The 17018-nt window shown below is 40.3% G+C and overlaps 1 protein-coding gene across 1 annotated transcript in view; it reads right to left on the reverse strand.

Annotated features, from left to right (window-relative positions):
* Positions 1–2160: 2160 nt before the first annotated feature.
* dnah9 (dynein, axonemal, heavy chain 9) overlaps positions 2161–17018 on the reverse strand; it is a 202293-nt gene continuing 187435 nt past the window's right edge. Inside the window, 3 exon segments of the mRNA XM_078163039.1 lie at positions 2161–5962; positions 9235–9370; positions 9453–9706. Of these exon segments, the coding sequence (XP_078019165.1) occupies positions 5735–5962; positions 9235–9370; positions 9453–9706 (618 nt within the window). The 3' untranslated portion in view covers positions 2161–5734.

The raw sequence follows: 17018 nt of genomic DNA on the forward strand, positions 1-17018 counted from the left end.
GGATTTAGTGAAGTTTACACTCCAGCCACCTAAGACAGCATTACGTTCACCAAACACATTGGTTCCTCATACAGACAGCCTTTTCTTTTGTAAAACCAAAACATACTTAGTGTTAATATAGAGAATATTTGTGTTGCTTGTCCAAATGTTTTCCTATAATATAAAGTCAAACAGTTACATTATAACTGTTTGACTGTAGAATAATGTACTTGTTAACATTTTATTGATGTTTGTAACATAACTTTTGTTATGTAACTTAACATTTTAATTATGTTTTTCGCCATGCTAGTGGCATAGCTTGACGCACAATCAGTCCACCATTTCGCTCTAGACTAAAACATCTTAAAGGGGAACACCACCTAAATTAAAAGTGTAGAGTTTAAGGGCATCTATTGGCAGAAATGGTATATATAATATTCATTAGTATATAATCACCTAAAACTAAGAGTCATTGTGTTTTTGTTACCTTAGAATGAGTTGTTTACATCTTCATACGGAGCATGTTGTCTTCCACAGATTCCGCCATGTTGTTTCTACAGTAGCCCAGAACAGACAAAACAACATTGGCTCTAGACAGGGCCATTCATGTTTTTGCATTTTCCCATCAGCCAGCCAGTTCTCCTACACACTTGTTCCTAAAAGTACAGTTTTAGCACTCTAGTCTTTGGATTTGGGCAGGAGTTGTTCATAATAACAATTTTTTTGGACTGTCTTAGACCATTGGCAAAACATGTATGAACTTTGACAACTATTGGACAGACATGCAGTATGGTACAATACTAACATGCTGAAGTCAGCATTTAGTTGAAAGCACCACTGTGCCTCAGTACAGGCTCTGTAGACTTTTAGCATTGCTCTACAGAAGGTTAGAACCAATAACATTTTAAATATATTTTTATTGATAATACTGGGCTAACTGGCTGTATTATGGGCTTTTCTTTCCTAGGCATGAACTGCCCTACTCTTCCTCTGATTGGGTTGGATTGGTTAGGTTTAGGCATGAGGAGTGAGACTGGTTAGTGTTACAGTTAGAATATCAGGGTAAGCCAGTCAGAGGAAGAGAAAGGCAGCGTAGGGCTGATCAGAGAACAAGTCTGCTCTTTTATTTTCCATATCTTACATGGTTCATCAGCTGGTGAGGATATGGACTTATTGACCGTAAAATGTAGCTGTCAAGTGCTAACATACTGTAAGGGCTTTTTACTGGGCTCTCATTTAAATCTTGTCACTTGAAAACAAAAAATCAGCTGCAGAAGGACTTTTTAACCAACTCTCTGGGTTAGCATTGGGCAATTAGCTGACACTAGCTATCTACTTGTCCTTTCAGCTGATAAAAATGAAGGTTATTGGCTGGAAATTAAAAGCTGCTTTCGTTTACTTGTGTGTGAAATCTCAGACTCATTGTTGGGAGTAGTAAATCTGCCACCACTGTAAACTGCATGTGCCATGCGCATGGGAAGCTGGGCAAGCATAGCAACAGTAACTAAGGGAGTCAGGGCTTAGCAAAGGGTCAACTGAATGAGTTTGTAATACTTTAGCGCATACGAACATTTTTGCAGCACCACTGCTGCACTACAGGCCAGAATATTTCTCCTGTGCAAAGTCACACTACAGTTGCATGGGTAACGTACACACAGGCAGAATCTATTTTCATAATGCCACCTGAAGGTGTAATTTGGGAGTTCTACATAAATTGCCTCAACCTGCATCATTGCTTTCCTCCTCCTACTTCCCCTCATCTGCTCCTCCTCCTCACACCTCCATGCATTGTTAAGACTCTCTAATAACTAGATAAAGGAGATGCCGGGGAACTTGGGCTGAGACAGCAAGAGAACAAGGACGAAAAAGAACTTGCTTATACTGTAGTGCACACGTGTGCATCTACTGTACGTGTTGTCAAGGGATATATCTGTGAGACTCCCCACTTTCTGCTGTGGAGAGGGCTGTTTAATCTCAAATGGGGAGGACGGAAGAAAAAAGGAGTGAAGTAGGAGGAGGAGGAGGAGAGAGAGAGGAGGAAGAGAGAGTTGGTCTAAAGACTTGGAAGAGAGAAGGCAGAACTGGGAGACTGGAAACGGGAGATAGGGGACTGACTGCATATTGGCACTAAAGTGGGATATATTATAGAGTATGTGAAAATAAAACCAAATGCACAACCTGGAACGACGAGATAAAGCATCTTTACTCTGGAAGTTTTGGAAAGTGGAAATTAATGTAAAATAATTTGTATACACACAAAAACATAAATCTATATGATCAATTAAGACATTATTATGTTATTAGAAAATGTGTACATATTGTACGTACTTTTACAGATTTGGATTCAGCTAAAATGTGTGAAATCACCCAATAGTTCAATTTATTCTGTGATATTTCCCAACCAGCTGCAGCTTTATAACACCTCCTCATAAAGTGACTCACAGATGCATGATACTGCTAGAATTTGTCCTCAAACACATACAGATAATTAGCATTTTAATAAGTTAGATACAGTAGTTCAAACAAAGTCAACAAACTAGTCATGGCTGATTTTAATGGTCTTTAACAACTGAGGGCTCAGAGAGCTGCATTTAAAGGCAATTTTACACATTAAAATCATTGAATGGCAAAAAAAGCAAATCTGAAATGTTAACACCCAGAAAGCAAGTACCCGACGAGAGAGGCAAACGATCTCATGCTGGTACTTTCTCTTTCAGTCGTTTCTGAGACACTTTGGGTTCTACTCTTGAGATGTCTCACGTCACAACTTCCTGCGGGTGGGTAGAGAGATTTCCTGCCACTGGCCATGACACCAGAAAATGTACAAGATCTGAACCTAGAAGTGAGATATAAAGTGAGACTATGTAATTTTTGCAACAGTGGTCGCTGTAGCCCCAGAGAGTAATTACAGGATATGGCACAGTGAATTTCCATCCACAATCCACTGTTTCACCTAGGTGTCATCAACCATTCCTTCCCTCTCCTGATGACAAACTCAGCCATTATACATGTTATCTAAACTATGTCTTACGAAATGTACAAATGTCACATATCTGTGGTTTGCAGAAATGTACAAGGCTGACAGTGTATTCTGGTGAATGGGCTGGAATTTCCCTTCATTTCAAGAGCTTTTCAGTCTGTTGGTTTAAAGACAATCATTTTGTGACCTAACAGAGTGGGTGGAATTGGGAGACTCTCTAGGGACCATCACAGCCTGCAACTGACAGTTGCATTGAGTGGCACTGAGCCGTGCCCTCTTCACTATCTGATATTTCACATTATACATTCTCTCTAATTAACTGTGTTTGAATGACTGCTCATAAGGGGTGTCATGTCATATTGTCGAGAAAGGCTGGGGCTGCTACTTGTTGGTAGTGAGTTTGTTTCTTTCATTGTCTTTATATTTAAAATTGCTTTGCAGTGATTTGAAACTAAGTCATAAGGCACTGCTCTGATAAAAATATATAGAGGTGGAAAAAATAAAAAAGATTAACAAGTGTAACCACATATTCCCTTTGGTGAAATGTTTTACTTCTTTTGTGTTGCCTGCTTCTACACTAATTGCATTCTTATAGTGCGAGTAAACGAAATAGGCACCAAAAAGTAGCCTACTGATGCCTTCATCTGTCTCTGTCTGTCATGTAACCCTCATTTTGCAGGTCGTCCTGGTTGCTCCAAAGTCTCCCAAGTGGGATGCGACCTCAAGCTAGAAACATGAAACATGTCTTCTCAATATACCGTGAAACTTCAATTAATAGCCCGGGCTATTATTTGCTTCAATCACTGACCTCAACTGGTGTGTACGTATCTGAAACAGGTGTCTATATAGGACGGGCTTTTAATTCCTTTCATACAAAACTCTTGCTCTGCAAAGACAAGAATTAGCCTACTATTAAATTGTTTATTTTAAACGGTATGAATAGTACTTGTATGAAAATTAGGCTATCAAATTATGAATCATTCATTTGATCTACCACTCTGTGACACACAGCGCATTAGAGGGAGAAAGAGAGAGAAAGACTTACAGCATACTGACGAAATACCAATATTATTCTCTTCAAACAATATTGGCAATTCTGATGAATTTTTACGAAAAGCCCCTTTGATTTTCTTGATTGGTGGACCCTTATGGACTAAAAGAATATCGGCTAAATATTCGGACTTCATGACAGCATCAGAGGTAGGGAGCCTCCACCTTTTTTTTTCGTCTCTCTTGTTTACCATGCCCGTAAATCTGACTAAATTACAGTATATTTTGGTGCTCAACGTTCCAGAAAATGAAATTTATGACTATATTGTGGAGATTCTAACCGAGTGAATGATGCATTGCAATGTAGCATGTCCATACAAAAGACAAAAGTTTAAACATTTAGACTGTATTTGAATGCGCAATCTAAGCAGTTAACGCTGGCTTAAGCAGGTAGCTGACAATTGGTGTGCTTTACCAGATTTTATACATCCAAAGGACGATAAAAAGGAACTGTTCCCCAGCATCAATGTCAACCAGATCCAGTGTCTAATTGAGAATGGCTTTATGTGTCCAAATGTGTAACCAGACCTCACTGTTAAAGGCACTCTGCGTTTAATTGGGACTTGGCTTTCAATTGAAGCTTTATGGTATATGGTTTCAGTTTGTTTACATTTTGTTTTGGTTTTGTGACATGCTTTAAGTCCCCCTCCATTCTAACATGATTCTTTCTTATGTTTTTGTCCTGCGTGCTGTCTGACCTTGACTATACTGGCTTGTGTCTGTGGAAAGTTTGTCACATTCCTTTAGTGAAGGTGGTGATGTCTGTCCACTTCGCTAAATCTGGGATTTAAATGTATGCTGGCAAGCTAGATTAGGTAATGTCACTAACACAAAAGCCAGTCTCTGTCTAATATGGGAAACACATATCAACAGGAGTAGCAGACCTCTAGCACAGAGTGGACCAGTCAGTATAGAGAGCAGAGTTAGCATTAGCATAGTGAGAGTTTGGACAGCAAACATGGTAGAGTGCAGTTTTTGGATGTTAACCGGAGCAATGTGAACACAATGTACCATTAAAGCAGATATAATTGTATGTTTCACAATCACTAACACCGTGTCAGCTACTGCCGGTATCCTAAAGGCTAACAAGCAAACAAACAATATAAACAAATAAAAGATACTAACTACACTTTTCTGATACGTCTGCTAGTCGCTGATTTTGGTGCAACAACAAACTCCTCATCTGAGTCTGACTGAGGCTCAAACATGTATAGTGAAATCTGTTCAGAATTTCTCAATGAGGGGGAAAGAGTAGATGTGCTTCCAGCCCCTTTTGGAAGTTTTTTTCTTTTGTTTTGATTGCAAAAACCCTGTAAAACAAAATGATAGTATAAAACTTTAAAATCTGTCTGAAGGGGGACTTAAAAATCTAGTGTAAAAATAGCACAAGTAGAGATGAGTCATAAAGTTAGTAAGTTAGTAAACTGACTCAGTAATTAGTCAGTGACACAGCAACATCTATCAAATGTTTGCTAACATCAGCCACCATAAACTACTGGTCAGACCAGAACAAGTAAGGCTGCAGCAACAAAACCCCTGAGTGTACTGAACTGAGAAAGTATGTGTCCTATTCCTTATAACCTCAACCTTTTATTTGCAAGAGGAAAATTGCAATATTTCTTCTTTTAAAAGTAACACAGTCTTGCTTTAAAATATTTGGCCCAAAGTGAATTGAACTCTTGACCCTGTTGGCACCATAACCACAATGAAGCACTCTGACTCCTGCTAGATCTGGAGAAGCAAGGCCACTCCAGCTAATGTCCACTTTGAGGGATTTTCTTTGGTCTTCAGGTTGAAGGTCCACACGTAGGTGGGGCCCCTCTGGCGGGTCTTATACACAGGACACTGGTAAACATTCCGGCTCTCCTGTTTGTCCACAGGAATGGCTTTGATGAAGATGACTGGCACGGTTGGGGTGAGTTCTTTCAGGCGAGCATCAACAATCATGCCAGTCTGAAAGAAAAAGGGAGAGGGAGAGTGGGAGGGAGGGTGTGTGTGTGTTGGGGGATGGGGGTGGGGGAATGACAAGCCAGTCAACCACAGACAGAAACACTTCACAGAGAAGTTAGAGATTAGTTTGAGGTGCAGTGAAAACTTGGTGACGACACTGTACTTGGCATTGAGGCTGAATTTAATAATGTTCTTTTGTAGCAGAAAAAAATAGATGTTCGACTAATCTTGGGTGGCACAAACGATGTTAGACATCCAGTTTGCAGAACACAATATTGTGGTACCCTTGAAAAGTGGTGAAAGTCAGCAGAGTTTGAGTCGGAGTCAAGCTGCCCTGCCTTAGAATACACACTCTATAAACACACTGAAACAGAGTGGTCTGTCTCATTAATTAATCCTCCTACACTTAGCGCCTGACAAACAGAAGTTTCACCATGCATGCACAGTGACTTTCAGGAATGAATGTAAATCCTGATGACTTTGGAAAGCTCAGAGGACAAAGCCCTAATTGCATCTGCATTTGCTGTAAAACTTTAAAGAGCTGTTAAATACCAATAACTTTATGTGTGTTTGGGTAAATACAAATGATGTGTATCTCAAAGCAGGCCATGAGGGCTCATTGAGATTCACTGTAAATTACTTTAATGACACTGTATATACAGTGTTACAGCAGTTACTGATATCTATTGTTATTGTATCGTCTCACAACATATTGAGAGAGTAACATAACGCTAAAGTATTCATCACCATTTATTGGAGTCATCACATAAACACACAAACTTCCCATGTGTAATATCTGCATTTCTATATCCATTCAGTACACAAGGTGTTTATCATATACAGCATCGAGCTGTCTTTGATGTCTGAATAAAATGCAAGCTTCATTAATATAGATGAGTGGGTTTATCATAAATCTTTGACTTTTATTGCTGCACAGAGCCGTGTCCAGATGGAGCGCTGCTTACTCTCCTATTCACTCACTGCTGCTCCCTGCCAGTGGCACAGAACTGGCCTTGGGGCTGAGAGGAGGACGTGAAGAGAGGAGAAGGAGGAGGAGGAGAAGGAGAGCGGAGGAGTTATGAGGAGAAGCTGCCCGGCCCGTCTGTCTGCCTGTCTTTTTGCCTGCACCTCCAACTTTAATGAAGAAAAAAGCATCCACTCCTCTAAAGGGCGATCTAAGTGTTCAAGTGCACACTCTGCACATTCCCTAATTAAGAAGTCTACAGGGATGCTCCTTGAAAGCTGGGCGCATATACAGTAGCTGTATGTATGTAGATAGATAGAGCCCAGGGAAGCTGAGTAATGCGCTGCGCTCCGAGAGCCGAACGCAAGCAGGATGCAAAGCAGAAAATTAAGCCACAAAGGAAATGTGGAGGCCCTTTGGAGAGAAATAGTGAAGTTACTTTACTTGACTCAGTTTAAAGATGCATTTTGGGGTTAGCTCACCTTATGCTCATGTGTTGGTCTGTCATTCATCATCACAAGTAGTGTGTAAAAGAAAATATCTACAGTCAGGTCCATAATTATTTGGACAATGATACAGTTGTCATCATTTTGGCTCTGTACACCACCACAATGGGTTTTAAATGAAACAATGAATACCTGCTTAAAGTGCAGACTCTCAGCTTTCATTTAAGGCTTTTTTCAAAAATGTAGTATGAACAGTGTAGGAATTACAACCATTTCTTCACACAGTCCCCTGACTTTAAGGGCTCATAAGTATTTGGACAAACTAACATAATCATCAATTAAACAGTCAGTTTTAATACTTGGTTGCAAATCCTTTACAGTCAATGACTGCCTGAAATGTTGGACACATAGGCATCACCAGATGCTGGGTTTCTTCCCTGGTGATGTTCTGCCAGCCCTTTACTGTAGCCGTCTGCACTTCCTGCTTGTGTTTTGGGTGTTTTGCCCTCAGTTTTGGCTTCAGCAAGAGAAACGCATGCTCAATTGGATTCAGGTTAGATGATATGACTTGGCCATTGCAGAACATTCCACTTCTTTGCCTTAAAAATGTCTTTGGTTGCTTTTGCAATATGCTTCAGGTCAATGTCCATCTGCACTGTGAAGCATCGTCCAATGAGTTTTGAAGCATTTAGTTGAATCTGAGCAGGTAATGATGCCCCAAACACTTCAGCTTTCATCCTGCTGCTCTTGTAAGCAAGACAAGACTTCACTAGAATAAATACAGAGGGTTTATCACAAGATGCAAACCATTGGTTAGCCTTAAAAATGGAAGGCCAGATTAGAGTTTGTCAAAAACCATCAAAAAAGCCTGTACAGTTGTGGAACAGCATACTATGGACAAAACAAAGATCAACTACCAGAATGATGGGAAGACAAGAGAAGGAAGAAGGGAAGGAACTGCTCATGATCCAAAGCACACCACCTCATCAGTGAAGCATGGTGGAGGTACTGTTATGTCATGGCCATGTATGGCTGCCAGTGGAACTGGTTCTCTTGTATTTATTGATGATGTGACTGCTGACAAGAGCAGCAGGATGAAAGCTGAAGTGTTTGGGGCTACATTATCTGCTCAGATTCAACCAAATGCTTCAAAACTCATTGGACGATGCTTCACAGTGCAGTTGGATAATGACCTGAAGCATACTGCAAAAGCAACCAAAGACATTTTTAAGGCAAAGAAGTGGAATGTTCTGCAATGGCCTAGTCATATCATCTGACCTGAATCCGACTGAGCATGCGTTTCTCTTGCTGAAGCCAAAACTGAGGGCAAAACACCCAAAACACAAGCAGGAAGTGCAGACGGCTACAGTAAAGGGCTGGCACAGCATCACCAGGGAAGAAACCCAGCATCTGGTGATGCCTATGTGTCCAACATTTCAGGCAGTCATTGACTGTAAAGGATTTGCAACCAAGTATTAAAACTGACTGTTTAATTGATGATTATGTTAGTTTGTCCAAATACTTGAGCCCTTAAAGTTGGGGGACTGTGTGAAGAAATGGTTGTAATTCCTACACGGTTCATACTACATTTTTGAAAAAAGCCTTAAATGAAAGCTGAGAGTCTGCACTTTAAGCAGGTATTCATTGTTTCATTTAAAACCCATTGTGGTGGTGTACAGAGCCAAAATGATGACAACTGTATCATTGTCCAAATAATTATGGACCTGACTGTATATAAGATACTGAATCAAAGTGTGCTATTTTTGATTTTGTATCCAGACCTTCCCCGGAGACTAGAAGTCAGATTCAGCTTTATGCTGCCTCCGTGACAGCTGAGCAAAGCAATCAATTAATAACTCATGTACCTGTGTGTCCCAGCGTGCACCCTCCATGTACAGCCCATGTACATAGGCTCCTTCACGAGGTGGTACAGTGAAATCCTCGCGATTCTTCTTGGTGACATCACACTGCAGACACATCCTGTCCAGAGGCCACTCGTTCCTGTCATTAAAAGATTTACTGTCACTCCAAGTGGTTTCAATCACATTTACACCCTTGATGTCCTAATGCAAAACAACCTTACCTTCGAGCCATAGCCTGCATGATGGCTGTGAGGAAGGACTGTGGGTTGAAGAAGCCAGCCAGCCACACCACAGAGGGTAAGACGAAGTCTGCTGACCAGGTTTCCAGCTCCTTAATCCTGGCCAGCAGGTCAGTAAACCACAGGGCCAGGCCAGACATGGAGGGGTAAGCCCGCTTGGTCCAACTGTCTGGCACCATGTCCAAGAAAATAGCATTCTGAAGGTTCTCCATGTCACTGGTCATGGTTAACTCTCCCTGAAGGGTGGGGGCCACAGGAAAGGAGAACATCCAATAACCAACTTAAACCATCCATTTTGCTCGAACATTATTGTCCAAGTGATTTTCAAGTTTATTGTCAATATTTTTTTATTGCTGAAAGAAAGAAAAAATATCTTTGGAGGTACATCAGTAATGTTCCTTTAGGCCCTGGTCACAGTGGTACAGTGAATTTCATCTATAGGCGTTTTCCAACCAAACAGTTCTGGGGAGCTCCCTCTAGAACTACATACCGTTAAAGGCTTTTTTTTCTCTTTGCATTGACACCACCAAAAGCGACGATGAAGCCACATAAGCTGGCTATTGCTGCAATCCATTATACTTCACTCGGGCGAGTCAAAAATCGCAATGTATTTCCCCCAGCTATTGCATATATACTCAGTAAAGCCTGGACTTTATTGGTGGTCCATTTGTCCATGTTTTCTTCCATTTTGTCATTACGAGCCATTGTCCTTTTGTGTTTTCTGTCATTTACACAACTAATAGATCTTTTATAAATGGCAGTTGGGAGTCCTGTATTAGTGTTCAAGTTCGACCTATCATGATATACTTCTGTCACTCGTGTTTCCTCTTTTGCTCAAAGAGAACCTACTTTGAAATAGGAGCTAAAAAGCTAACGATCCTAAGAACTAGGATCGTTCTTTGTTCTTGTGGTGCAGACACAATAAACGGAATCACACTCTTTGTTTACAGTAACTTCAAAAAGATAACTTTTGCGTCATATATTTAATGTAAATAAAACAAAATGGTGCTGAGCAAACGCTGCCTCAATTGGTTAGTTTTTAGCCATCTAAAAATGAGAATTACCACTTTGCAGTTAGATGTCTCTGTGAACCTCAGGTTGCATCCACGTCTGTAAAAAAACATAGATGCTTCACACACACGTCCCCCTCGACAGCACAGAAGACAAAGGTTCAAGATCGGCACTCAAGATTAATGTCACCAATTCAGTATCTGACCAAATGTCTGCCCTTCTGTTCCTGAGATATGATGTTGAATAATGGCCAGGAAAGTGTTTTTGCAGAACAATTCGATGTCAGATTGAAGTTGACCTTTGACCTTTTGTGTGAAATTTTGTCATAATTAGCATGTGAATTTCTGAATTAAGGCCAAAAACATGTTTTGTGAGGTCACAGTGACCTTTGACCACTAAATCCTACACAGTTTATTCTTAAGTCTATGTCAATGATTGTGCTGAATTTGAAGAAGTTCCCTCAAGGTGCTCTTGAGATATCTTGTTCACGAGAATGGGCATTATGCTTTCCGACACTCCAAAAACACAATGCCTCTGGCTTAAACTCTCACTGGTGTGGAAGCATAAGAAGGCCCACCAAAAAAATCAATATCAGTTTAAGTGTATGCAATATTTACAATATGTCAATATGTGTGGTTTACCAAACATCTAACAGTTAGCAAAACAAGACAGTACATAAAATACATACAGTAGAAATGTCAAGATAAGTCCGACCACAGTGTTCAACTATCTCTATCTTTAAATCTTGTGGTTAGTGCTGGAAATGACAACAGAAGTCAACAAGTTTACCAACTGTACATATATCCACAATTGTCTACACAGAAGCAATTGTGGTAAGTGCCATATAATGGCGATTAAGTCTATGAAAAGAGTTCTTAAAACTATGCAAAAGTTGCTCTGGTCTGGAAACGCCTAGTGTGTCCTTATTCTAACAGCTTAGTGAAGTTGTGACTTCTCATACAGGGCTAGTTGATGGCTGCTGTAGCTGGCGAGGTAACTGTTGAAATGCAATCCAGCCTGGAACATGCTAGTGCTACGCTGAGCTGAAGGTGACACAAGGGTAGGCTACAACAGCATTGGACTCTAATGCTTTCTATTCCCTCAAAGGTTCAACTAAGTTAAAAGTTATGGATATATATCACCCCTATGAGCTAGAAGGGGTGCTGAAACACAATCAAATCAAACTTCTGCTGGGAACTGTATTTTACAAGCCAAGGACAGACAGCATTTGAATAGCACTGGTGCTGAGGAATAAGGACCACACCGTGGAGCATCTGACCTGACAACTGTATGTATTTAAGCTTTTGGTGTGGTATGGCTGACTGGCTTATTGAGTATCTACCATGCTTGGCAGTTCATTTAGTAAGCAAAGTGGCAACAGAAACAACAGGCTTTCCTCAATCTGTGTTTTCGTCTGTACTTCTGTTCTTGGCTGGTGGGCCGGGTCTCCAAATGACCATACAGTAAACATCTATGGTCATCACAGGCAGAACAGCGTGTCTCACCACTCTTTTTTCAAATTCAGTTTACCAGTGGCACTCAAGTCTCTGTAGCAATTTAAACATAAAGCAAATGATTGCTTTACATAAATGTAGGGCTCAGGGTCAAAATCTAATATTTGTTGCCAAATTTGTTAAACAACAGCACTGGCTTTTTGTGCTTTTGGTCTATTATTAAAACTCTTGCCACACCACTGAAAAATATAAATATGGTTGAATGAAAACCAACAGTAGCAGTAGCTTTTGCTATATTTTTAAAAAGACATTAGAGTGAAGATAACAGATGTTTCCGTAAACCCCATCCAATGGTCAATGCGGCTGAAAGCTCTAAAGAAGCAAGTAAGTGGACCTTTGAGTTTAGATTATTTTGCAACACAACAGGTACACAGTTGCGTTGAAGTGTAATCACCAGAGCCTGAGTGAATTTGTGATGTCAGCAAAAACACTGTTGTGCCAGTTGCCAATTTAGTGTACTTCTGCCTCCCATTCCTGGCATTAGCATCCTACTCATTTAAATCAGGGCTTAAAACATTACTATTTACTGCAGCTTACCAGTGAACTAGATATGTAACTTATTGTTAGGATAATCTGTAGCTATTGTTTTTATATTTGTCTGCTGTTGCTTTTGCTTTATGTTTGCTTTTTAAATGCATTTTCTGCACTGTTTTTCTTGCTTTTAGCTTTTGTTTTTAATGATCTATTGTTCCTTTAATGTTTTACACTAACGTATTTCCCTTGTAAAGCACATTGAATTGCCTTGTGTATGAAAGGTGCTATATAAATAAAATTGCCTTGCCTTGCCCACTGCAGAGCTCCAGGCTGGGACCCATCTCCATCTCAGGAAACATGCTGAAAAATCATTAATGTTAGGGTGGAAAACCACCTGTGTTTATTATGCTTCCCTATCTATGAATAACGTTACATACCACTGTGCACAGTATATTGTGTTATTGCTTATTGTAATAAAAAAGTAGCCTACTGAGCATATGTGTATTTTTAATACATCCACACCACAGTGAATATAACACATCACAAGATGATGTATGTATGTTACAAAGCCTGTTACAGGGGTTAAAGCAAGAAAAAATTTTGTGCCTGAAATGTGGAGCACGGAAGATTTGTGTGCCTGAAATCTGAAATCTTTTCTGGAGCGGGGGGCTTGGTGTTGCGGTCACAAAATGAAGAATTAGAAATGTATGTGTTGCAAAGGAACGTGTTCATTATCAAAATGAACAAAAAGTTAGTAGTTTAGTAGTTAGTTCTCAGATTAAACTTTTATTATAAATAAAGATTAAACTTTCAGTGGTTACCAGACTTTTTGACTTATAGCTCCTGCATCTCTTTTTTGCCTTGGTGCTATTTATTTTTAGAAGCTAAATCATTTAGGCTGTTTGCAAAATTGTATCGCGCTTGATGTGAATTAAACAGGCAGTTACGTCGAAATTTCACCTCTGGGCAAGCATGTCATCATTGAAATGGATCATATAATGTTGTGGTGGTGACTTTAAAACTTCAGCATAGAGGATTTTTATTGCAACTTTCGTTTCTGTCTGGTTTCTGTTACCTTACCTTGAAATTACCGCTGGCTTACCGGAGCATCTCCCGCTCCGTCTGTGCTCTGTGTCTCAATGTGACATGATGTGAAAGCATGGACAGGCATCAGTGTTGACTTTTGCTGTGTAACCAATCAGAGGGGGCTGTAGGCGGGACATTGTCACAAAGCCCAGTGCAGTGGGGACTGCAGGCAGGGAGGGAGACGGCTCTATCAGAGCCAAAGGAGCGAGTTTTAAAATACATTTATTTGATCGGTTAGTGACGAAAAAACGTTCAATGCCGATTATGGTAAACAGTAGGTTGTGGCACACTGTGTGCCTAAATCATTTACCCGGTTTGCACATATATAAATTTTTAGGGGCAAATGCAAGTGAAATGCTTGCACTGCAGAGCACTTCTGCCTGTGCTGGACAGAAACTTTGCCACGCCGGAGAACTTTAACCCCTGCTATTAAAAGCTGACTGATCACATTTGGTTTCATGTTTAGGCTACACATGCACTGTTTGTTGTGCTTATCATTGATAAACAAGTGTATTATATGTTTAGATGCCATGTGTTCTATTCTTAGATATATTATAGGCTACAGAGCGTAAAGGGTTGCCCTAGATGTCACATAACTTCTGACACACAACCTCCACCAGTAACGCCAAGGTAACAATACAACCCTAATATTTCGATATAAATGTAACTTATGAAATTAGGTAACACAATGTTAAGAACCACATAACTTATATACTAAACATGTGAATTTGCTAACATTAGCTAATGTTACTGTGTATCACATTAGGATATGTGGCTAGCTAAGGTTAGCTAATTTACAAGGTTAATACAGGTTATTTGCTGCTTAATGTCACATTACCTAACTTCAATACACACATGCTATCGAATCCTGATGATCAACTCTGGAGTACAACATTAACTTCCTTCTTCAAGCTATGGATCAGAAAGGGTCCGATGGAGGTCTTGGGCCTGAGCATGGAGCTCTGCAGAGATACCCTTCTCATTCATGGCAGCTGTAATGAGAGGCCAGAACGCTAAAGTCTGTGGCTTTTTCCTGTTCTGCCATGGCTGCTGTCTGACCGTAAAATAAACATTACAACCTTTTGGGTACTGATATTCTGCTCAAAGGAGACCACAGGGCAAATACATTAAAAAGCTGTATGCTGTGGCAGAAAGAAACAACATTTGGACATAAACTTTATCACTACTATAGTTTGAATTTCCCAGTGTTTGCTGTACTTTGATGAACAGGCGGCTTGTGGATATTAGAAAGATCTGGCTTTTGGCTTTCATCCTCTGTCTGGAAAACGTCTATTTTAATTAGGATGACTGTTCTCAGGGCTGACAGATGCTGCCTCTTTAGTACATAAAAGTTCTTCGTCGGTTTGTGAATTTTCATTACAGAAAGGAACTAGGAGTTCAGTGTGTCACTTCCTGTTTGTCTCAGCAGCTAAACATTGGAGGTGACACCTCCCAGCCGCATAAGGTGTTGAGGGGTAACAAGCCCTTGCCTCTGATGCATACATAAATACGCAGACAAGCACGCCATGCCAGATAAGAAAACATGCTGTAAGATAGCCAAGAGAAGATGGCACTGAAGAGTAATGAGACAACAGTCGTGTCCTTCACCTACTGATACTGGAGCTGATGTATTGCTGATGTATAGATACCCACATGTGACAGTCAGGACAATTCCTTATGAGGCTGATAAGATTTTGTACATTTATCTACATCTGTGTGTTGATAGTGAACCTTTCACCTTCACAGCACCGCTCAAAAATAATCCTGATCCGTCAGTACAACCACAGCATACTTTGACACACCATGACACAATGAAGCTGCATCACCTGACCAAGGCTAACATTCTGATAGCTCCTATTTATTCCACTATAAAGACGAAATATGATTCCATTCGCTGGTACAATAGTCTACATGGCTTTTAAATCACTGAGCCGATTTATTGAAGCTTGTTGTGTCAGGAGATCGAAGCCTCATAACTCCCAACAAACGCTTTCACACATTTTTTCCCCCCTTTTTCTCTTTTCGTTTGTTGTTAACACACGACTCAGTCAGGCTTGACACACAGAGCGCAGACGTCTCATTTCTTTCTGCTCCTCTGTAAGCCAAATCTCTGAGTCATTGTGAAGACTGAGCTTCTGACAAACAACAGAGGAAAAGGTTTAGTTATGCAGGAACACTAATGCAGCAGCAGTCAACTGCAGCTGAGCCAACACAGTGTGAATCATAGGTGTTGAGGATAATTGAGGGTTTTGTGGTGGATTTTAAGGGACAGTTCAATTGAAGTTCATTTGTTTTATATTTAATGTATTTAGCTCTAGGCATCATCCCTGCTGGGCCAGCGGCAGATCAACTCTGTGGACACCTGAAGGAGATTTACGGGTTCCGGGGAGCCCCCAACCAAATGAGAAATAAGCCCCATTCAGACGAGATTAACATTACAGGGAGGATCATGGACTTTAATAAAGAAGTGGACGTAGCTACTTTGACACCACTGATTGGTTTGTAGACTACCGTTTTGAAGCTTCAAGTTTAGAATTTTGGCCGTCACCATCTTTGATTTTTTTTTTTTTGGAGCCAGAAGTGACCACACATGGGTGAGGGGGGTGGAGTTGTGGAGTAGCAAGGGGTGGATGCTGTTTTCAGCTAACACTATTGCTTACTAGGTACGCAGTTGGTAAGCAAGATGTATCTGTAATTCAAGTTAACTGTGATATTTAATGGAAAGCTAATTTTGGTGTGTTTTTTTTTCTGACATACAAAGACATGCAGGTTAGGTTAACTGGTGACTCTAAATTGCTACAAAAGTGAAGTGAAATATTCATTTTGCGATGTAATTTCACTCACTGTTTCATATGGCATTTAAACCACTGTAAATTTACAGGATACGGTCTGTAATAGAAATGGACACTGAGCAGGACAAAGACAAAAGAGAAATCCCGAAGGATCCCCATGGGGAGGGGCGAAGGAAGAGACATAAGGCACAGATACTCCAGGAGGTGAATGAATTGAGTCAAAATTGTACTCTGCCTTCTCAGAATAATAGCTCACTTAAACCTGAACACACACGACATACATATTGATATCCGTCAGTGTGACTGGTGTCACATTTGTTCCCAAACAGGCCTCTATGTTGGTGTTAGCCAGTGAATGTATAATAAAGACAGACAACATGACAGCTCCCCAAAAGAGAAGCCAAAACATCTTGATCACTCCCTGGTGACTGGATGCAGTATAGGTCATAAACTCCGCCTCCTGCATGTTAGCTGACGGGATATAAAATTACAACTACACGTCAAATACATTTTTCTAAAGATGGTTTCTGTCATTTTAGGAATTGGTAGTTCCAATTATAGTTATTATGTTCAAGTGTTCATTTTTTCTGATAAGTTTGGTTTTAGTTAGTTTAATTAATTAGTGGACAACTGTGCGTGTAAGTTGGTGTCCTTGTGATCAATAGCACCAC

Source organism: Epinephelus lanceolatus, chromosome 21, assembly GCF_041903045.1.
Source record: "Epinephelus lanceolatus isolate andai-2023 chromosome 21, ASM4190304v1, whole genome shotgun sequence".
NCBI lineage: Eukaryota > Metazoa > Chordata > Actinopteri > Perciformes > Serranidae > Epinephelus > Epinephelus lanceolatus.